Source organism: Lathyrus oleraceus, chromosome 5 (genome assembly GCF_024323335.1).
Source record: "Lathyrus oleraceus cultivar Zhongwan6 chromosome 5, CAAS_Psat_ZW6_1.0, whole genome shotgun sequence".
Taxonomy (NCBI): domain Eukaryota; kingdom Viridiplantae; phylum Streptophyta; class Magnoliopsida; order Fabales; family Fabaceae; genus Lathyrus; species Lathyrus oleraceus.
This window is the reverse complement of record NC_066583.1, coordinates 79,658,052-79,682,251: the sequence shown is the minus strand read 5'-3', so window position 1 is coordinate 79,682,251 and position 24,200 is coordinate 79,658,052. Positions and strand designations below refer to the sequence as shown.

Genomic DNA, 24,200 nt, shown 5'->3' with positions numbered 1-24,200 from the left:
TGAATGTGTTTTTTTTCTTCTTTCTTTCTGCTTCAAAAAAACATTAACAGTAGAGAAAAGATAATTTTAACCAAATGAATATGGACATCGATTTCACAAAACCAGATAAAAAACCGGATCCAAAACCATTGTCAATATCCAACTTTTAAAAAACCAGATCTGATTATATTTGTGGTTTGAATGTAGAACCGGATATTGGCAGTTGGCAACAATAACATAAATCTTTATTTGTTAAACTGTCGCAATTTATATTAACATTCCCCGTTACATTCTACACTCATTTCTATACAATCAAAATGGCATCAGCAAGCATGTAAAGCAGAACTACACAAGTTACAAACATCAGTAAATCTAATAAAGCCTTTTGCATTCTTGGTTCTCACTTACAGCTATCAAAAGCACATAAACGATAGAGCTTCACGGGTACGGCCCAGTAAACTCAACGCTGTGGCAGCAATGTGATGTCCCGTCAACCCCGCTTTGTCAAGCTGTTGATTTGGTGTTGCATGTTCAATGTAACTGTCAGGTAAGACAATTGGACGCCACTGGAAGAGTTGATCCCGAAAAACAAATCAGAATATCAGAAACTCGCTCACAAGAAAAACAAAATTGAGTCATGCCTTGCCAGAGAGGTTATGTCAATAATTACCAATAGCACATTTATAAGCCCCGGATATTTTTGAAAGCATAAAACAAGGTACAACCTTCCTACGCTGTTTAAACTAATAATTACCTTAATTCTCTGGTCAAGAAGTCCATCAAGAGCAATAAATTGAGCAACGTGGGAACCAAATCCTCCAATAGATCCTTCCTCAACAGTAACTAGAAAAGAATGGTGTTCACAAAGCTCCCTCAGAAGCTTGATGTCTAGGGGCTTGCAGAACCTTGCATCCGCAACAGTCACCTCAACGCCAAGATTTGCAAGAAGAGAATGAGCATTTAGACAGTTATGAACCATTGATCCATATCCCAGTAAGACAACATCTTTACCTTCAACAAGAACTCTTCCCTTTCCAATCTGTGTATGAATAAATTACAACAACTTCATAATTAAAGAAAGGAGATACAATATTTATGACAGATTTTTGGAACGTAGAAATGAATGACACTTTGTTAAGTTAGAAATTAGTTTTTCCTTTTCAAAGTAATAAGTGTCAGCATAACTCAAAACTATCAAGAAAACAATGTAGCCCAATTACCTCAATTGGGACTCCATCATCTATAGTGTGGCCTTTATTAACCAAGGCACCCCTAGGATATCGAAAGCAAACTGGCCTGTCATTAATGCGAGTAGCAGTAGCCACCATGTTCACAAGTTCAACCTCGTCAGATGGTGCCATGACAATCATGTTTGGTAAGCACGACATGAACGTTATATCAAATGCTCCACACTGCACGGGACCATCCGAACCTACCAATCCTCCACTTGTAATGACAAAACGCACTGGAATTTTCTGTTGATCAACATCATGAACAACCTAGACATGACATATAACATGTTCAAATTCATAACTTAAACCATTATATAATGTGCACTAACTATCTATTCAGCATACAAGTAGAAAGTGTCAGATAATTAATTACTTTCTCAAGAAAATGTCAGATATCCTGAAGTCCAGACTCTCTTAAGATTCATAAAGTACAATCCCCTTCAACCTTTACAATTTGGCCGTTTAGGCATGAATCAGATATGTAGGACTGTTACCACTTTCCTTCATTTTTACTAAAAACATGGCAAGCTCGAAATATATCTAGGTCTAAAACAAAATTTCAAATAGATCCTTTTAAACCTTACTAAAATAAATTAGGGGATTTCATGAGGAGATGAGAGCCCAATTTTTTTGGGGAAAACTTAATAAAATGAACAATTTATTCATATGAAGAGGGGCAACTTTTTAGAGCAAAAGATCATAATAAAGTTAACAATTCACTTTTATGAAGTGAGGGTCTAAAACAAAAGCTTTAGTAGTTCTATGCAGTGACCTGCCCTGACTAAAGATATGATGTTTTCTGAGAAACTCTTAGAGTCTGTTAACAACATATAGTGGTTATCAAGATAGATTAGGCTGAAATAAGGTTGGACCTGATCATAGGCTCTTTGTAAAAAGGAAGAAGGTATAATGCAAAATGGCTTCAATCCACCACATGACAGACCAGAAGCAAACGTGACTGCGTGTTGCTCAGCAACTCCCATATTGAAAATCCTATCTGGAAATTTTTCCCGAAACAGTTCAAGTGATGGCTCTGATGTGATTCCTGCATGAACAACCACAATATCTTTGTCTTTCTCAGCTTCTGCAACCAAAGACTCCACAAAGCAATCGCCATATGTTTCAGGCCGACCAGCATTGTTGAACAAAACAGAACTAACATTATCTGAAAAGTTAACATACACTACTAATTAGAAAGTGAATGGACAAATCACATATTATTCAAGTATTCAAATATTCAAAATATTGAGGAAGTCAAGCAAATTCCTGGTATTCAAAAGCATGGTACTACACCTATAGAAATATTAATTATCCACCAGATGCCAAATAAATACAGTGTTGGTTTCACCTCATATCAGGAAAAGGTAAAAAAGCTTGGAAGTAATATTTAAATGGATAGAGAAAAACCTAAGAAATAATTAGGAGAAAACTTTTAGGCTCTGTTTGGAAGAAAAGACTTAGGAAGGAGAGAAGAAGAGGGAAAAATAAATAAATCTTTCACATTTTTTGAGAGAATGTTTTTATATAGAATGATAATGAATACTTATTATTTATAGATATTTAATATTAAAAGTATTATAACAACATAGGTTAGATCTGAAGAACACCCTCAATGCCCTTCCCTCCCAATACCTTCTATTCTTTCCACTTCATATTGTTGAAAAGTCACACGTTGAAAAGGATAATGTCTCAATATATGCTTATAAGTGAGGGATAATCATAACCTTAAAAATCGATTTTGTAGGGATGAGTTAGGCCAATCACATTTCTTAAGATGGTATCCGAGCCTATCCAAGATCTGTTGGGCCACCTGCTATTAGGTTTCAACTATCGGACCGCCCACCATTTATATCCATGCTCTAGATATTCAGTCCTGAGCCTGAGGGGGTGTAAGAGACCCGCATTGAAAAGGATATGTCTCAATATTTGTTTATAAATGGGGTAATCCTCACCTTAAAAGCCGATTTTGTAAGGTTGAGTTAAGCTCAACCACAATTCTTAAGACCATCCTTTATTTTTTCTCAAAGTGCTTCCCACCCCTTTCTCCTAAACTCCCAAACAAAGCCTTAGAGTTTTGTTCTATACCATAGTTCTACAATGGTTATGTCTCATGACCATTTTAACAAAAAAGTATGCAACAAAAGTTACTGTCTTGTCCAGTTCCTGGCAAATTGTTATTGTCGTTTTAAGCAAATCAACAGACTCCTAAATTGAATTATCATTTTAATTACAAGAAAAACCACTTTACAAAAAGAAATAGTATGCAGTGGAACAAAACATATGATACATTTATGACAGAATAGCAAAAGCAATACCATCCTGCTGCTTGTCTGTTATATTGCTTTTATTATTGTGTTCTTCAACCTGATTTTCATCCGTTACTACATGAATCAGGACAGGACCCATCGAATCCAGGGAAGCTACTTCTTGAAGAACACTTATGAGATCTTCAATATTGTGTCCATCCACTGGCCCTATATAATACAACCCAAGCTCTTCAAATAGAGTAGAACCTAGTGGACCCATCATACCACGAGCATATTCATCTACTTTAGCTGCCAATTCATGCATGCCCCTGCCAATACGTTTTGTAACACCCTGTGATAAAGCAGAAAAATTGCCACACACTTAAATATAACGTGAACATGTAGAGTGAACCATTTAAGATTTAGAGACTAGAGGCCAAAGAGGGATTATCATAATTACTTTTAAGACGGATCACTTATTTAGAATGAGAAAAATATTGAAACGCGTAGTGTTATATTTGTAAAGGCCCTGAAAAGGGTGGGGCTTTGCAGCCCCTAGGAAAGGTGACGACCATATGCTGCCCTCCAAGAAGTATCGCCTCGCCCCAAATACCCCCACTCGTCCAGTTATGGAAAATGTGGGACAAGATGTTTCTTTGTCAGAGAGAAGTAAGGGTAAGTCCTTCCTAGGAAGTAGGGATTCAATGGTCTGCCATTGACTGGGTGGACGGTGATTCTTCTCGAGAAAACCCTAGGCCCAAAGGCCTTCATAAATAATTCTCCCCAATAGGAGAAAGGGACATCTGATAACTTAACACAATACCTAAAGCAACACGCTTACATACAGAGCCTCTCACCTTAGATGAGCAAGTCCTCTACACCACCGTAAACACTATAACACCACCGTACAAGGCTTCTCGCCGCCATGGGCAAGTCCCTGCCACCCTAAAGTGTTATGATCCTACTAAAGCCTCTGAGTATCCTCTACCCTTGTAGGAATACCACGCACACCTGTACGTTTTGACCGGTACACAATGCTAGAGCAAAGATGAATACAACCATTAAGAAATACAACCGAGCATTTTTGTTTTTGGAGTTGGTGGGAGAGGGAGATTTGCACATACATTTATGAATAAAACTATCAGTTTAGTCCTTAAACTATCAATCTCTCTCCAATTTAGTCCCTAAACTATGTAAATATAATAAATAGTCTCCAAAGTATATAAAATTCATCAATTTAGTCACTGCTACTAAGATGTAATGGACAAAATTGACATACTTTTATGTACTTTAGGACTGAATTGACCGACTTTCATGTACTTTTCTACTTCTTACATTTATATACTTTGGATTAAATTGAAGAGAAAGTGATAGTTTATTCACTCATTTATATTTCCTAAGCCACACAAAGACTGAGCTGAGTAGTCACGTTAAATCAAAAAGGAAAGCAATGTATATTTCTTACAGGCCTTAAATCATTTCCTAATACTTTTTATTTATTCGTTTTATAGTATTTATCTATCATGCAGACTTTCTTTTTATCGAAAGCCCATTTAAAGTAGAATGATGTGGCATTGTCACGTGGACCCTGCATGCTAGCAACACACACTGAATGCTGATTTACAGCTATCTTGCATTTTCTCTGCAAAGGAGGAGAAAAGGATGCATACCTTAGCAGCTTCTCTAAACCTTCGGAAAGATTTACTGGATTGGAGCCTGCTAAGAGTACTAGATAGGGCATTGACAGAGGTTTTTGGGCCCTCCTCAATTTTGGAGAGTAAAGAATGGCGGCTATCATTCAAAATTACGACCATATTTGAGTCCAAATATCCCGCATTTCCCATTGCCTCATACACCTGACCAGACATAGTGGTCCAATTGCTGATAACTGCAACTATACGTTCTCGTCTCCCTTTAATATCCCGTGCAACTGCCATGCCTGAAATTAAATATACTACATATTAATTTGAGGACATTTGAGGTTTCACCTATAGGAATTTTATTAGTTCATATAAGAAAGAAAATGTGAAGTGGTTATATTCATTGATAAAATATATAATCATCAACCCACATGCATATACTCAGAAGAGTCAGAACAGTAAATGACAATTACAGTAACATAAACAAAGCCTGAGTAATGTTCCAAGAGAGAAATATAATGCACCTATTATGAAAAATATAAGAAAAATATAAATTACCAAGTCCAGCAGATATACTGTTGCATCCATGACCTGCACCAAATGAGTCATATTCACTCTCAAATCGAGAAGTAAAACCAGAAAGTCCATTCTTTTGTCTGATTGTCCTCAACATTGATCTCCTTCCGGTTAGCATCTTATGTGCATATGTCTGCAGACAAATACAAATAGGTTACATTACCTGTAACACGTTTTTCGTTGAACTCCCTGAAAAGGGAATATATATATTTGTTGCAAATGAACTACACAAAAGAACAATGTTAACAATTTGTAATTTGCAATCAACTTTCCACTACTCAAACAAGAAAACTTGAAATGAAAAGGGAGCACTGGCATTTTTGCTATAAGAAAAATCTTACTTGATTACCGACATCCCACAGTATCTTGTCTACCGGAGCATGGAAAACATGATGCATTGCAACTGTCAGCTCCGCCACAGCCATACTTGGGTTTGGGGATATTTGTGTACATGACAAAACAGAAGACAAATCTAAACGGATTTCAGCAGCGAGTTGTTTCAACTCCTGCAAAAACAATTATATAGATAATCAGATACTTCAGGATTACAAGTTCCATGTAAGGTGATAGCAAACAGGGGGAATTCTTAAAATAAATGCTAATGAGCTGCTTACAACTGACCCTAAGGGATAAGTTCTTCAAGCAAAGAGGGCTTTCAATTGTGTCAAGAATGGGCGTTGGAGCTTTCTCCCAGTAGAAATCATCAATATCAGGCCGTGCACGTACTCGATGAACTAATCCCTGAATCCATGAACATGATCTATTAGATACTACCAACTCATCACTCTTCCAGTAATGAACTGCATATCAGCTTCTGTTGTATATAACATTCAACTAGGATGGTAAATACCATAACATAGTAAAATTAAGATCCATTATGAATCCATAAAGCCGTTTCAAATCCTACAAATTCTTATGATATAAATCCAAACTAGAGTAGTCAATAGAAGCACTATAGCAGAGCAGAGGTAGGCCACTATGGGAAGGGCATTAGCGGGGCAGAACACTATAGCAGCCACTATAGGGTAACTAGAGGGATAGCAGAGCGGAGCGGTTCCTGGCCCGCTATTCTTTTCCCCTCTGAAAATCGAAATTACCCCTTAAGTTTAAAACAGTTTAAGGGTAATTTTGGATTTCTCAATCAAACTTGAGTTGAGACTCCTCCCTCATCTCTCTCTGCACTTTGTTCTTCCCCCTTCCTTCTATCTTCCCTCTCAGCCATCATCCCCCCTCTGAATATTTTATGGATTTTGAGTTATTTGTTTAATTTTACATTAAATGCTATATGTTTATAATTATTATATGTAATTTGTCCAAAAAAATGATCAAATAGAAATCATCCCGCTTTTACATTAAATATATGTTTATAATTATTACTCTCTCCGTCCCAAATAAGTGTTACTTTAGCAAAAAGAATTTTGTCCCAAAATAAGTGTCGTTTTATCTTTTCAATACAACATTAATTAATTTATTCCAACTTTACTCTTAATTATTATTTTCTACACTACTTTCAAATCACCAAATCTTCCTAATCATTTACGACAATTTATAATAACCAATAATAAATAAGGGTAGTTTTGTAAAATTGTTATCTTTAATCATTAATTTTCTACTTCTCTTAATATGTGCGGAAAAATCTTAAACGACTTTTATTTTGAGAAGGAGATAGTATATGTAATTTATCCAAAAAAATGATCAAATAGCAGTCATCCTGCTATCCCACTATCCACACTTTTGGGGGCGGCCGCCCCGCGCTACTATCGGGATTGACTACTCTGATCCAAACTACCAAATTTTGATTACAAAAGTCCTTTTGAAGAGTTGTAAAACTCTAAAAGCTTTTTTTATGCCAAAAACAATCCAATACACTCCCTTAGTATCTTATCATCATTCCAAAATGTGCCATAAGTTCTACACCAACCTCGAACTCGAAAATAATACAACACCACCTTAGCTACCACTCAATTTCAATCTACATTACTAACTTGTAGAAAGCCTTTCAAATCTTAGATACTAAACAATAGATAGAAGTAAAATGCATTAAAATTCCCCATTGATCATCATCTATGAAGCTCGGACTCGGACACGACACGGACACGAGGACCCCGTTAATGTAAAAATCATAGAACACAGACACGACTATATATATTTTATATATTAATATAATAATGCAATTTATGGGCAAAATTTGTATAGAGCTTAAAATGAGAAGCAAAATTTATGTTTATTTAAAATAAAACAATCAAAAATTCTTTCAACACTTTCAAACAAATTTTAAACATGATAATTGATACTCATAAATAACTTGTGAAAACCGAAGCAATGGTGTATAAAGATGAAAATAATCGGAGAAGATAAAAGAATTTTGTGGAGACAAAAGCAATGACATATAAAAAAATAAGAAATCCTAATTGTGTTGTTTTTATAATAAAGAAGTGGAATATGAAAGCTAAAAAACATATTTATTTTGAAATTTTGAAATTTTTTTAGGAGGGCTTTTTTTAACAAAAACTTCTTGAATTTTCTGAATTGGATAGTGTCTTTATTTGAAATAAGGTGTCGTATCCATGTCCAGAACAACTAAATTTTTCTTTTTTATTGGACACTTCAAAAACGTGTCTGACACGTGTCGTACGTGTGTCAGGTACGTGTGTCGGTGTCTGACACGTGTCCGACATGGCGACACGCTGTGTGAATGGCATGTCGGAGCTTCGTAGATCATCATTCATGAGCCTAAAACACCATATCAATTATCTAATTTCATTTCCACTTGAAATGATTATCGAAATCTTACCAAATGAGAAAGTAACTAATTGGTCCTAACCTAATCTAAGATCGAATGGAGTAATATATCATTAGGCAGCATGCAATAAGATAGAAAACAGAGATACCTGTGAAGAAGAATACAAGGTGATTCTGGAAAGGTCTACGTGAAAGGGAAAGTGGGAGATTGAGCAATCCAATCTGCGAATTAGGGTTTGGGAATGGAAATGGATTCCAAATGGTTGTCTAGCAGAAACAGTAGCCATTCAGATTGTTACTCAAATCTTCAAACTTCCCAATTTTTTTCTTCTTATCTTCCAGAATCGAAGTTACTAGTTGTTTGATTCGAATCAATGTAACATCAACCAAAAAAATTGATATAGGATAATTTACGAAAACAAATTGTTAGAAAACGAAGCAAGAGACGAATTTGCCCAGAATCGAATACTCTCTCGTTAACATTGCGTTATGTGAAAAGTGGACTAAGATCATTGAATCAAATATAAATTATGTTATTTGTCCAATTAAGTCATTTCAGTGGATTGCTTCCAGAAACATTACCTATATTTCTTAAATCGCATCATCCAACTTATTTATTAATTTTTTAAAAAAATTTAAAATTTTCTTCAATATAAATTTTGACTTACTTTTAATTTTGTGTTATAAATAAATTAAGAGAATTTTGTATGTGGAAACGATTTTTTGAGAATTTAGACAAATACTGAACAACTCCTCTTCTACGATTGAATCTTCTTAACTTGAATGAAACATTACCAAACAATTGAAAATAGATATTTGTATTTTCTCAAAGTTTATCATGTTCAATTAAATTACAATTCAAATTAAGATAAGACTCCTTTTTCTTTTATATTCCATCCATGTCTCCTCTTTTTTTCTGTGTTTGTAAGAATCATCAATAAAATTTAGTATCATTTGTGCATCTTGTGAATATAATTGTCGACAAGAACATGAAAAAATATCTTTATTACAACTTTCAGTATTTCAGGTGTATATGTGCTTAGTGTTTTTTTTATCATATTAACTTTGATAGGACGTGTATGATGTAAAAAATAATTTATGATTTGAGGTTTGATATTTGGAAACTTATTTTATCTTTCTTTTTTAATTTCAAAAACCAACTTTGATATATACAAAGTAAAAATATAGAGAGAGGATTATGTGAGAAATTGTGTAGTATTTTTATTTTTATTTTCAATAAATATTAATCATTCATTACATCCAACGTTCTATCTTTTTTTATGCCTCACGCATTTGTTAGATTTATCTATTATAATAATATATTATTATAGTATTTTAAAAATTAAAAATATGTTAATGATAAACACTCTTTTATCATTTTATATAAAATTATTTTTTAAATAAAAAAATTAACAAAAAGAATATGGATTTTTTTTAAAATAACCAAATTTTTCAAAAAAAAATCTGAAATAATCAATTTTTTAAAAAAATAATACCAAAATAACCGAATTTGGTAGAGGATGCGCCAGATGGATTGGTGCACCTCCATACCAATAAGAGGAGGCGCCAGTAGCATTGACACACATGCATTGGGCCTCATGAGGAGGCACCAATGCCTCTGGCGCCTGAGTGTATTTTTAATGGTGGGTGTATGCGCCAATTTATCTGGCGCATACACCCCCTCCTATTATTTTTATATTATTTTTATTTTATTTTTATTTATTTTTATTTATTTAGTTATTTAATTTATTTATTTTTAATATTTAATATTTATTATTTAATACATAAGAAATAATAATGAAAAAAATAAATTCATTAAATATGTAATAATTAGTTACACTGGATAGACAAAAAAACTAATGACTCGCCCGATTATAACGTCCCCCGATTCCACATCCCAGTGCGTTAGTTTGTCTTCGAGGTCTCCCACGATTTTCTTAAGGTGTTTGTGGTCTTTGGGTGCTGACCTGATCGAGCGATGACTGGTTGGAAGGTCCGGCGGAAGTTCCAACGGTATTTGACAGATGTGTCATCATTTGCTCCCAATATTCGGAGGGGTTCTGGCCAACGGCGCTTTCGTAATGGAGTTCGGCGCCCATGTCATCGTAGTTAGGGCATTGGGGTTGGGTGAATTGGGGACGGTATAGTTGTCCAAATTGGGCCATTGAGTCGTTTTGAAAACGAAACAATGGTTCCTGGGGCGTACTATAGTTAAACAGTGGTTGGGTTACGATGAAGTGACCCATATGAATCATTTGGGTTATAGACGGTTGTGGTTGCGGGGTTTGATTCTTGGTTTTTTGTTTGGGTGGGTGGTATGAATGGATTGCGACGTTGGATGGTTGGTTGTTGGGTGGTTGGCATGAATGGGTTGCGATGTTGGGTGTGTGGTTGTTGTGTGTATGTGGTTGGTTGTTGGGTTTGGGTGGGTTCACGTTGGTGTTGGATGGGTTCACAATGGTGTTGGGTGGTGAATTGATGTGGGGCATACTATGACGAAGCAAATTGGCGCGGATCCATCAAATACCGCGGCTCAGATATAAATTGTTGAGTTGTTACAGACCTAAACCATGCCATATATTGTTGAGTCGGTCTTGCACCTTGGATGACTGGTCCGTTCAAGATGTGTTGTCGTCGATTCCTCCATTGACGACACATGTCTTTTGCAAAGTCTCTCTAGTCAGAATAATCTCACTGTGCATCGACCCTTTTTTGATGCCAATTCTCCAAACACGTGGGAGATTCTGGAATCTGTTGTAGCATTCCGAACTGCAGTTTGACCCGTCACTTTGGTGCATTTCCACTGTAGTGAATCGGATAATCAGTGTCTTCGCTGTCCAAACTGCAGCATCGTCATGGTTCACATCATGATTCAAACCCAGATATGGCCTCCAAACAAACTGTAAAACAATACCAAATCGTTAGATGAAAAATAATTTGAGAAGTATTTTTAAATTAAAATATAGTTTGGTAGGAGTATTACATCGTCATGTCCAATGTGGTCCAATAGATTTCGATAGACTACAATAGCGTGTTTCGGACACCTATTGTAGTTCATTCCCCTTACTGACCACCTAAGATAATAAAAAGAAGTGAAAAATATTATTTACTATTAATTATAATAATAAATATAATTAACTAAATGGTGAATGGTAAAGTGTTAGACTTACTTGGTTGCAAACGGGAACACGAATGGACGCTCATTTATCAGGGTGAGCGACGGCATTCTAGACCACCCCCAAGCTTGAAGCAAATAAGCACATCTGAAACAAAGAATAGAAAAGAAATTGCAGTGTAATAATGTGGGTCAGATCATCTATAAAAATCCGGTTTGGTTTGCAGAAAACCAGGTAAGATTTTATCAGAAGAAGATTCGAGATGATGATGATGTTCAACATATGTTTGGCAGTCACGAACAATCTGGTTACAACGATATAGAGTTGTATATATTACCACATCAACAACAGGAGTCTCAGTACATTGATCAGTCACAAGTGTTTTGTGAGACTGATGACGAACAAGTTGAGGTGAATGTTCCAGACGATGAAGAAGAGGAACCTGAGATCACAATTGATTCGATGGTGAACGCTGAAGAGGGAGAGAGGCCAATACCAACAAGTCATGTATATTGCCCACCCCAACACATAACAAGGTTAAATTTGGGTTCAGATGAACCTTTGGCAGATGTATGATACAATCCTTACGTGCAAATGTAAGGATCTCTGAAACAAGGAGACACATTTCGCACAAAAGAGGAATATGTAAAAACCATTTAGAAATTCCACATGCAACTATCTGCAGATTTCAGAGTTGACAGAACTGACACATTGAGGTATAAAGTTTATTGTCCGAATGAGCATTGCCTTTTTAGGTTGTCAGCTTCATACCGGAAGAGGAGCGAGTCTTGGGAGATTGGATCAATGGGTCCAGATCACACATGCATGCTGACAAACCCAATGCAGGATCATCGTAAATTAAGCTCTCAGCTAATATGCGATGAAATATTGCCTGTTATTGGCGACAATCCGTCGTTAAAGATGAGTACAATAATCTCGCATATTAAGGCAGAGTACGAGTACACTCCATCATATAGGAAGGCATTGATAGCTAGAACAAAAGTTGTTGAAAAAGTGTTTGGCAATTGGGAGGAGTCTTACAAACAACTTCCAAATTACCTGTTGGCTCTAAAACACTATGCTCCCGGGACAATTGTCAAGATGGAAACATTGCCTGCATATACACCAGATGGTACGTGTGCTGTTGGAAATAGAATATTTCACCGTCTATTTTGGGTGTATCAACCGTGTATCATAGGTTTTTCTTTCTATAAACCAATTATACAAATTGATGGTACATGGTTGTATGGAAAATACTAAGGAACGTTACTGATGGCAGTGACACAAGATGGGAACAACAATATTTTTCCAATCGCCTTTGCCCTAGTTGAAGGGGAGACTGCTGATGGATGGAGTTTTTTCCTAAGAAATCTCCTATTGCACGTTGCACCTCAGCCTAACTTGTGTTTGATCTATGATAGACACCCCTCAATCATCAATGCATATAATAACATTGACAATGGCTGGCAAAATCCTCCTTCGACGCATGTGTTTTGTATTAGACATATTGATCAGAATTTCATGCGGGAAATCAAAGATAAGACGTTGCGTAAGAAGGTTGTCAATGCAAGTTACGCAATATCAGAACCTTCTTTCAAACACTACCGTGAGGAAATAAGATTGTCGAACGAAGATGCGGTTCGGTGGATCGATAGTATTCCGTTGGAGAAGTGGACTAGGGCATACGACAACAGTCAGCGTTGAGGCCACATGACAACAAATCTTGTGGAATCAATGAACTCTGTCTTCAAAGGCATCCGTAACCTACCAATAACCACTTTGGTGCAAGCTACATATTTCAGGCTAGGGGCGTTGTTTGAAACCATACGCTCAAAATGGAGTTCAGTGTTACAATCTGGACAGTTGTTCAGTGTTGCAATCTGGACAGTTGTTCAGTGATGCTTCAATGAAATTCATCAGACATGAAGCTACCAAAGCAAACACACACGTGATTACGATATTTGATCGAACTAAAGGTTGGTTTAGTGTTACCGAGTCCATGGATCACAATGAGAGCATGCCGATGGGACAGTACAGAGTCGAACTAGATAGAGGTTGGTGCGACTGCGGAAGGTTCCAAGCCTTTCGTACCCCCTGCTCCCATGTCATTGCGACGTGCTCAAAGGTTCAAAGAGATCCATCCTACTTGCTATCTGAAGTTTACAAAGTCGATAGCCTTTAAAATGTTTATAAAATTAGTTTTTCGGTAGTGGAAAAAGAGGATTATTGGCCAGAATATCAAGGGGACATCGTCTGGCACAACGAAGTTATGCGAAGGAAGAAAAAGGATCGCCCTAACAGCACCCGGATTCAAACCGAAATGGATACGGCGAACAAAATGGTTAGACTATGTAGTTCATGCCGTCAACCAGGTCACAATCGTAATAACTGTCCTAGTGTTGGAACGAGCACAACCAGATAAATTCAAATATACCTCTGTTGCTATATATGGAAAACTAAATTTATTTCAAAGTATCTCTATTGCAATATATGGAGAACTAAATTTACTTCATAGTAGACGTCTGTGACGAAAAGACAGTTGTTCATAAAAAATAACACAAACAATTAAAATAACTAGAATACAAAAACTATGCGATTACAACCATCAAAACAATTTTGAACACGTAATGCATCATCCTACGAGCGTCTTAGTCGGTCTTAATATCCATCCATTCGCGCACTTCTCCGTGTTGGTTGAACGTGGACACAAGCCATTGTATTCTTCTAATTCGTTCACCCTCTCCAATTTCTCCCTCTAACCAACTGTACAACGTCCGATTAAGACGTTCAAACGTATCTGTGTTCCAAAGTTGAACCTGTATCGGAGCCGCAACGACAGAAAATATTACATCAGCATTTCGTTTCTGAATGTATGCAGACATTGTTGAAACAAAGAAAATTGAAATTGATGGTTGAACTAGACTAGGAGATGAATTTGAGTGAAAATAATTGCATGCAAGGTGTGGTATTTATAGAGACGGAACATCTATTGGATAAAACACGTGGGCGCTAGTTGAATTGGCGCCCACATGACCATTACAAGCAGGCGCCACATGAATTGACGCCCACCTTTAAAAATGCACTCAGGCGCCAGAGGCATTGGCGCCTACTCATGAGAGCCAATGCAGGCGCCACAAGCATTGACGTCTCCTCATGAGGCCCAATGCATGTGCGCTAATGCTACTGGCGCCTCCTCTTATTGGGATGTGGGTGCGCCAATTCATCTGGCGCATCCTCTACCAAACTTGGTTATTTTTGTATTATTTTTTTTTTGAAAAATTGGTTATTTTAGAATTAAAAAAAATTGATTATTTTGAAAAAAAATTCAAGAACATGAGTTTATTTTTTAGAAAACATTTATGTTACCTAAAATAAATCAATAGAAAAAGAAAAAAAAAATGTAGGTTTAAGTAGTTAATGCAAAATTATAATATTTTTAGTTAATTAAATAAATAAAAATTAAATAATTAAATGAATATGAAAAATTAGTTAATTAACATTTATACTCCAAAATTTTCTTCAATAATTTAGAAATTTTTGTAAATTCAAAATTATTTCAATAAATCAACAATTTTATATATAAGATATGATTAAGAAACAATAAAGAAAATTAATTTAAAAATAAAAAATAAAAAATAAAAAAACATAGGTTTCATTTATAAAATTTGTTGATTTATAATATCAATAATTTATTATATAATATTTCATGAATATAAATATATATTATCGTTATGAGTTGAACATTAAATCATCGTATTACATTCATTTAACTCACCTAACACATTAATTAATTGAGCTACTTTTACCAATAAAAAAACATGAGTCTTGTGGGAACAAAATTTATATATTACTTTTGTCTATTAAAATATTATAATTAACAAATAGGATTGAAATATTTTTAAAAAATAAAGAAAACTAATGTGGGTTTAGTTTAATTTTTAATAATCACTTTAACAAAAAAAACAAATAATTGATAAAATGATTTCATTTCAATTTAAAATCGGTAAAGAGTTGATTTGTATTCATAAATCGACTATAGTCAGTCCGCAATTATAAATTAATTTTATATGTTTAACTTTTTAGAACCAACTTTATTTAAGGAATTTTTTTTAATTTCTAAATAAATACTTTTTAGATTTTTTTTTTTGGTTTTAGAAAACAATAACAACATTTTTACTACAAATTTTTAGAAAACAATAACAACATTTTTAGTACAAGTTTTTAGAAAAATAATATTTTTTAGGAATTTTTAATTTTTTTTCATAAAAATAATTTTTTAAACAATGGAATATTTGGTTTTTCATTATTTTAAGGAAAAAAAATTTTAAAAATAATTATTAAAATTGTATTTTCATAATAAGATTTATTTATTTTAAAGTATTTCTGGATTATGTTTTTTAATTTTTTTATATTAAAACTATTAAAAAATAATTTGTTAAACAGTTTAAACGAATTTTTAACCTAAATTTGGTTAGCTGAATTGCTTTTAATATATGGTTCAATTCATTAATCATTTAAATGGTTCCGTTTTTTTTTATTCGGGATAATTTAGTTTGGGATATGCTTCAATTAACCATATTTTTGCACATCTTTAATTTAACTAATTAGTGGAACAAAACTTAAATCTTTATAGCTAATTAATGGAAGAAATGTTTTTTTTAGTCAAAAATGGATAGAGTGTCGTTGGTATAAATGGAAAATAGATACAAAAATAGTTAAACACCAATACAACTAAAATCTCACATGTTTATTGATCGCGCCTTTATGAGTCGAATTTGGGGTACAAACTGCAAGTGCATAGTTCTATCGCGTAGTTTTAAAAGATATCGATCCCACAGGGACTTATGAATCGATATACCGTTTTCTAAGGTTACTTCGTAAAGCTAGGGCGGATGATACTTTGATTGTTCGAAGGAAAAGTTAAAACTAAAATAAGATCTAGATTAAATATCAATTAAGCGGATATCGGTATGTAGTTTGTCGTAATTAGGGAATCAAATCTTCGTTGGTTTCTTGGTTTTTTAAAATAAATCTTTTCAGTAAATACTATTGATTAAAAGTCTTTTCTCAAACTTTCGCTCTGTTGAATAGACTATGACTTTATATTAACGCAGCTGTCACTTATTGCTTAAGTCCAAAATCACTTTTTGAAAACAACAGAATCTATAGAAACTCTTTTTAAGAAAACACTAATCGTTTAAACACCCTCGTCTCAAACTCTCGCTCTGTTGACTTAGATTATATAATTAAATTCAAATGCTTAACTCTCGTCCTCACATTTAACTTTTAAAAATACTTTTTGAAAAAGATTAGAATTTAATTAACTCTAAAAATTGTTTTCGCCCTGATTTAGAATTAATGCTCAATTTACTATGTCCAGTTAAAAACTCAAACTCTCGTTCTATTGAATTTAACTTCTTTATGTCTTTTACTCTCGTACAAAAACTTTGTTATTAAACCTGTAAATTGAGACCATAAAAAGAGTGACTTTATTTTTAAACGTAATTTAACCAACTTAGTTTTGATTCCTTCATTCCGCTTACTTTACATACCGATACCTAAATAAATTAGCCGGACATGTTAAACAGACCTAAACAATGCTTAAATAAATCCATCTCAGGCAAATAATATAAATAAACAATAAAGCAGGGCATATATAAATTCAAACAATAATTAAAGAACCTGAGTAATTAATAGCAGTCTTGAACACTCCACCACAGACCGGTTGGATTTGTTCTTGAATTCTTCAATCGGACAGGAAAATAAAAAGTGAAGGAATAAAAATCTAGGATCTAACGTAAGGTTAGATCTAGTAAAAGGTACACAATGATTTCCGGTGTAGAAACTATTGTGTGAAAAATTAATTAAGTGCTTAAAGGAATTGCTGGAAAGGAAAAATAACAATTGCAAATGAAAGTAAAAACTGTAAAAATAATGCTGTAAAGTATGCTTGCACGGCTGGAAGAGAAAAAGCACGAAGAGGAGAGACCGGAGAGAGAGCGCAGGGTTTGCCAAAAGCCACTATTTATATTACTCACTTTTTGTAACGGTTTCCAAAAGCTTTCCGTGTAAAAATCCTCACGTTCCAATAGTCAAGCGTAACAATAGGCTTCAACGTGCCTCTGTTGCGCTTCTGAAGCAAAAAATATAGGAGAATGATGTGACGTCCGTCACACCATGTGTTACGCTCGTAACACAAGTAGGCAGGGCGTGACGCTCGTCACACCTTGTGTGGCGCTCGTCACAGGCGCAGCGCCTGTGCTTTTGGGTTGGGCTTTGGCTTGGTGGAATTTGCTTCTTTTCATTTCTTTTTTGCACCTCCTTTTCTTCCTTTTTTCGCTTGTGCTTCAAATAAACTACCTGAGATAAATAGAAAGCAAAATACCAAGTAGTATCGAATAAAATGAAATAAATTGAAGTGAATAATAATATAATTTAATTAAATCGAGTCCTAGAATGTGATATTATTTCATGTTATCGAACTCCCCCATACTTAGACCTTTGCTTGTCCTCAAGCAAAATACAGTATAGAAATCGTTTAAAAATTTAGCCAGATGAAATTTCAAAACACACATCAATTCGTACTAGGTTGCAAGTAGATTTTGTTTAGGAGTAACTTGAGTTTAATCTTGACATCAACAACTACCGTTACAACCTCAGGTAACCTCACCTTATGCAAACTAGTTCGAGTCATGCCATTATAGCTAGCCTAGTTCTTTTACTCTTATTTCACCCATTTTCATTCTAGCGAAATCACATTAAGCCCTTTATCGTTTCACGCACATAGTGGAGTGACCGGTTAGTGATTCTGATCCCTTTTTTAACTTGAAGCTCTGGTACATTAGTCGGATAACTTCGTTATTTGGTCCATTGCAAATTGCGGGGGATCGGACCGTAGTCCGCCCTACCAAGTTCAGCACCAGATACCTGCCGAACCAACTCGTAATGGATCTTTCGTATTATGCTTTCGTATGATCTGCAACCTTTAGATTAAATGATCTGGTAAGGATCACCTAACTTAATTAGTGCATTTCCTGATATATATATATATATATATATATATTATATATATATATATATATATATATATATATATATATATATATATTTATTTATTTTTATTATTTTGGGAATCATTCACTTATATTCATCGGCCCTCCACGTAGTTTGCTATTAAGATGGTGCTGACTTCTTGTATAAACTACTCGGGGTTACCATAAAGTTAAAAATCCAGGGACTTGTATAACAAGTACCTTTTTGATCTAACATGTTGAGGTTTGTTTAGAGTGTTGGGGCGGTAATCATTTTTGTCTTAATTTGTCTCAAGTTTGAGAAAATAGGCAACCTTTATACTTACTGAGTGTGTTGAATTTTTGTTATGGCTCATGAAGATTTTGAGGGAATAGATAATAGAAATTTTTCACACTAAGGGCTTAACTTAAAATAAATCTATATTATAAATTTTTTTTTATAAGGGAAATAACAATGAAAAGAAAGATACATACTTGAAAAAGGGAAGATAGAAAGAACACGGTTTTCCCCCCCACACTTAAATGAAACATTGTCCCCAATGTTTCAAAGAAAACAAAAGAAATACAAAAAAAGAAAAGAAAAGGAATCTAAAGTCAATGCTGCCTTCCGCCGCGTGTTCTTCGACCTGGTGATCTTTGACGTACTTCCAAATCATCAAACCTGCTGAGCAACTGAGCGAACCGCTGATCGGTTATTGCATTCCTCGCTTCCTGTTGTTGTTGCATCTGGCGCATCATCTGCATCACTTCGAGATTCTGCGCTTGCATACCATCGATAGCATCCATGATGTCGTCGTTGGTTGCTGACCTTCTTCGTCGACGACGTCGTGAGGATGGACCAGCTGCATTATCGGAAGGGTTGAGCGGGACTGATTGTTGTGCAGGAACCTGATCACCCTGCTCCATTTCGGCAAACTCGTCTGAAGGCGGGTTTACTTGTGTAGGCTCGGTGGCTTCGGGAGCATTCAGATCATAGATGTGGCGGTTGGGATTGGTGACATTTGTTAGGGCAATGTTGGGTAGAACAACTCTTGGGACTTCCTGGTTGTTCACCATAAGGTAATACCCTCCGCCTACCCTGTTTTTGATTAGGCGGCTGGACCGACAATAGCTTATATCCATCAATAGGGGTGGGAGAGATTGTAAATTCTGAAGTCGATCCCCAAGATTTAAGCCAAGTGCTATGGTGGTGATTAATCCACCAATTACAAAAGGTTGACGGCCTCTAGCACATAGGGTGCGGATATGATGAAATAGAAAGGAGGCAGCGTTTACCTGTGTATCTGTTGCAAAGACGCAATGGAGGAAAAATAATTCCTTGGCGTTGACTTTGCTGTTGTTCGGTCGACCAAAAATAGTGTTTTGCAGGATGCGGATGAAGTACCGGATGGTTGGGTTATGTATATGTGAAGCAAGTAATACATCCCAGTTGTTGGTTTCCACACCGGAAATTTTTCTAAAGAGGTCGAAGGCATTTATATGCCACTGGGAGTTCGAAGGTATCCTAAGGTGGACTTGACCTTCTACAGGGAATTGTAGCATGGTGCTCAATTGGTTTTGGGATAGGGAGTATTCGGTGTTGAACATACGGAAGGTTGCGGTACCGATTAAGTACTCGTCTTCACCGGTGGGAGTGTTGTACGAATAAGAACTTAGAAATTCTAAGGTTAGGGATGGGTAGGTAGGTTGATTATGAGTGCAAAGAAAGGTTAAATCAGCAAGGCAGAGCATCCATTCTATACCTTGAAGTAATCCTAATTCTTGTAAACAAGTTAAATCAGGGTACCTGGTGGATTGGACGCCTCGCTGTTGGAAACGCTCGAACTGCTCCCTTTGATGATTATCATCTTCGGATCGGAAGATGATATTTTCGAAATCTTGGTTTCCCGCCATACCGATAAGTGGTTTGAAAGAAGTAGAAGGTAAGAAGATGAAATATATTTTATAGAATGGTTTGTGGTGTATGAAGAAAGGTATGGTGGGTATTTATAGGAAAGGATTTGGAAGTTGGAAAGGGAGTGGTTGAAAAGTAAATAAATGTGGGTAAATGTGAATAAATGGGGAAGGTAAAAAGGTGGGATGGTGTAACGGTCTTGTCCCAACGGTTAGTAACGTTCACATAGCCAGAAGGTGTCACGCTCGTGACAGGGGTGTTACGGGCGTGACAGACACTCGGTGTGACGTCCGTCATGGATTGTGTGACGCTCGTCACACAGTCATTCTGGCAACGTACTTTGTTTTTACCATTATATTTTATTGTTGTTATTTTGTTATGCATATGTTTTATTTTATTTTGCTATTGTGATACTTTTAAATTGCCTTGCATGCTATTCTACTTTCCATAATATATATATATATATATATATATATATATATATATATATATATATATATATATATATATATATATCTTTAATAAGTCATGTAGGTAGTAACAGTAGAGAGCATTATTGATAGATATTTGCATAAGTCATAATAAAGTAAAATAAATCAATAGCTTCATAAAATAATCATAATGTAACATTGGAAGACAAAAACAAAAATGCGAAAGAGAAACAAATACTAATATTAAAAATAATGTAAAAACTAATGAATAGCCTAAACTAAAACTAAGTAACTAAGAAAAACAACTTCTAGCCACTTGCGGGATCTCTGGCCGGAGGAGCAAAGGAGTTAACACGGTTTAGCAACTCGTGGAATTGATTTGTCATAGTGCTCATGTATCCCAGAAACTCTTGTCCCATATTAGCTAGCTCTTCTCTGAGGGCGTCCTATTCTGACATCAAAGCTTGAATGATGGTGTTATAATTATCTCCGGGCATATGATGTCTAGGATCAGGTACTGCCGACTCTTCGGTCGGGACAGGTTGAGGAGGAGGGTCAATATCATAATAACCAGATGGTGTCTGAGGGTCAGATTCAGCATAAGGAATCTGGTCGTCACAAATCTCGTAGTCCTGGATGGATTCAGTAGATCTAGCAGGGGAAGGTGTTCCGTTCAGGTTGTAGAGCCAGTTACTGCGGTTATGAACACTAGTCCTCGGGCTAGGCAAGGTGAATAGGCAAAGAACTTGGTTGTTAATTATAAGCTCAAACTCTTCAGGTCCTAGGTTTGCTATAAACATAGTGTTGAAGAGGAAGGGTATACTCATAGTCGCAATGCCACAAAAAGGGCTTAAGTCAAGCATAGGCTGACATAATCTGATAGCATTACCAATCATGGTTATCAATCCGCCTATTTGAATTGGTGCTTGTTCATCTTGGATAAGGTGGTCAAAATTTACCAACATAAAAGTGGCACCGTTTACTGGACGGTTCTGGGAAGCGCAAAATATGATGAAGAGTTCATCACGTGAAACTGAGGTACTATTTGACTTCTTCCCGAAAAGGGTGTGGGCCAGGATCTTATGGAAATAACAAAAGGCCGGGTTATGTATGTTTCCAGAAAGAAATTCATGTTCCTCGGGATCGTCATTTTCAGTCAAGCTTCCCCAAAAAAAGTTCAAGTTCTCTATATTCAAAAAGGTCTTCTTGGCTCACTGTGAATGTATCAAAAGAGGTAGGAAAACCTAAAAGGTTGGTAAAGTCTTGGATGTTAAATTGATACTCCATGTTGAACATTCTGAACTGAATGAAACCTCTGCTTATTCCTTTTCCATGGCTGGGTAGATAGATAAGAGAACTAAGGAATTCTAGAGTCAGTCTCCGATAAGTGACGAATTGTCTACGGATAGGGGTGGTTTCCCACCCTATTGGACTCAGCAAATACAAGACACTCTCTCTTAGTCCAAGGGCAGTCATTGCCCAATCATCCGCATACAAACTAGGTAGCATCTCTCTTTCTACTAGTTCTTCAAACCTTTGTTTCTGAGCTTTCCCTCTGAATTTGATACCCATACGGTCAATTTGGCCCATCAGGTTAGTGTTAGCTAGAGAAAAGAAAAACAAGAGTTTTAGTCAGGATTTGGCCAAATGCCGAAAGAAAGAAAATTTTTATAAGTTAAAGTAAATTAAGAATGAATACTAAATAGAATTTAAAAGAAAAAGAATAATTAAAGAAGAAATAAAAATAAAATAAAAATTTGTGGGTTGTCTCCCACGAAGCGCTTTGTTTAATGTCGCAAGCTCGACATAAAAACTATCAAATATAATCTATAAATTCTGGAGGCATTTCGTCTAAGTGCAGGACTTGTGAATCTTCATTGTTCTCTGCATAATGATAATGTTTTAGACGCTACCCGTTTACGATAAATGGTTCTATAGATTTTCCTTTAATTTCCACCGCTCCACTTGGAAAGACCTTGGTGATTTGGAAAGGGCCTGACCATCTAGAACGTAGTTTTCCTGGGAATAACTTAAGTCTAGAGTTGAACAAAAGGGCTATATCGCCTTGTTTGAAGATTTTTCTCGATATACGTTTATCATGCCATTTCTTCGTTCTTTCTTTGTAGATTCTGGCATTTTCGTAGGCGTCTTGTCGAAGTTCCTCTAATTCGTTTATGTCAAGAACTCGCTTTTCACCAGCGGCCTTATAGTTTAAATTTAGATTTTTAATAGCCCAGTAGGCCTTATGTTCTAATTCTACCGGGAGGTGGCAAGATTTTCCATAAATAAGCTTAAATGGGGTTGTCCCTATGGGAGTTTTATAAGCAGTTCGATATGCCCATAAAGCTTCGGGTAGTTTCGATGACCAGTCTTTTCTTGAGGTGGCGACTGTTTTTTCTAATATTTGTTTAATTTCTCTATTAGACACCTCCACTTGTCCACTGGTTTGAGGATGGTAAGGTGTTGCTACTCTATGTCTCACACCATACTTAAACAGTAGTTTTTCGAGTATCTTAGATATGAAATGCGATCCACCATCACTGACTACTATTCTCGGGACACCAAATCTTGGAAATATTATATTCTTAAAGAGTCTAGTTACTACTCGCGTATCGTTTGTTGGAGAAGCTATAGCTTCAATCCATTTTGATACGTAGTCAACCGCCACGAGTATGTATTTGTTACCGAAAGAGGATGGAAAAGGTCCCATGAAGTCTATTCCCCACACGTCGAAAATCTCTACTTCCAAAATGCCTTTTTGTGGCATCTCGTCACGTCTAGATATGTTTCCTGTGCGTTGACATCTATCACATTTCTTAATAGCCGCATGCACATCCTTCCATATGTTTGGCCAATAAAGACCGGCTTGTAGGATTTTGGAGCAGGTCTTGAATGTACTTGCATGTCCACCATAAGGAGCGGAGTGATAGTGTTGGATTATATTTTCTACCTCTTCTTCAGGTATACACCGACGGAAAATACCATCGGGGCCTCTTTTGAAAAGTAAAGGGTCATCCCAGTAATAGTGTTTTATGTCATAGAAGAATCGTTTCTTTTGCTGGTAGGATAAAGTAGGTGGAACTATTCCGGCAGCTAAATAATTGACGAGATCAGCGTACCATGGTGTAACAGATATAGCTAAGGTGGTTTCTACCTGTTTATCAGCTTTATTTTCTTCCAAAGTAGCTATAAGTTTATCGTACGAGAAATCATCGTTGATCGATGTTCTTTCCAGTTCCAGGTTTTCGAGTTTAGAGAGGTGATCTGCTACTACGTTTTCAGTTCCTTTCTTGTCTTTGATTTCCAAATCGAA

The 24,200-nt window shown here is 35.7% G+C and overlaps 1 protein-coding gene across 1 annotated transcript; it reads right to left on the bottom strand.

The window, feature by feature from the left end:
• Window positions 1-202: 202 nt before the first annotated feature.
• On the bottom strand, window positions 203-8,976 carry LOC127086730 (probable 1-deoxy-D-xylulose-5-phosphate synthase, chloroplastic). Its single transcript, XM_051027523.1, has 10 exons — window positions 8,565-8,976; window positions 6,295-6,414; window positions 6,015-6,179; window positions 5,656-5,806; window positions 5,128-5,396; window positions 3,527-3,809; window positions 2,084-2,376; window positions 1,200-1,478; window positions 734-1,018; window positions 203-545 (listed from the first exon to the last, which is right to left on the bottom strand). The coding sequence occupies exons 1-10, from the start codon at window positions 8,700-8,702 to the stop codon at window positions 393-395; spliced, it is 2,136 nt and encodes a 711-aa protein (XP_050883480.1). The 5' UTR covers window positions 8,703-8,976; the 3' UTR covers window positions 203-392.
• Between the last annotated feature and the right edge of the window lie 15,224 nt (window positions 8,977-24,200).

Coding starts and splice junctions, on each gene's coding strand:
- LOC127086730 (XM_051027523.1), bottom strand. CDS start 8,702: ATGGCTACTGTTTCTGCTAGACAACCATTTGGAATCCATTTCCATTCC. Junction 5,807..6,014: donor TGTGGGATGTCGGTAATCAA/GTAAGATTTTTC, acceptor ATTTGTCTGCAG/ACATATGCACATAAGATGCT. Junction 1,479..2,083: donor TACAAAGAGCCTATGATCAG/GTCCAACCTTAT, acceptor TGTCATGTCTAG/GTTGTTCATGATGTTGATCA.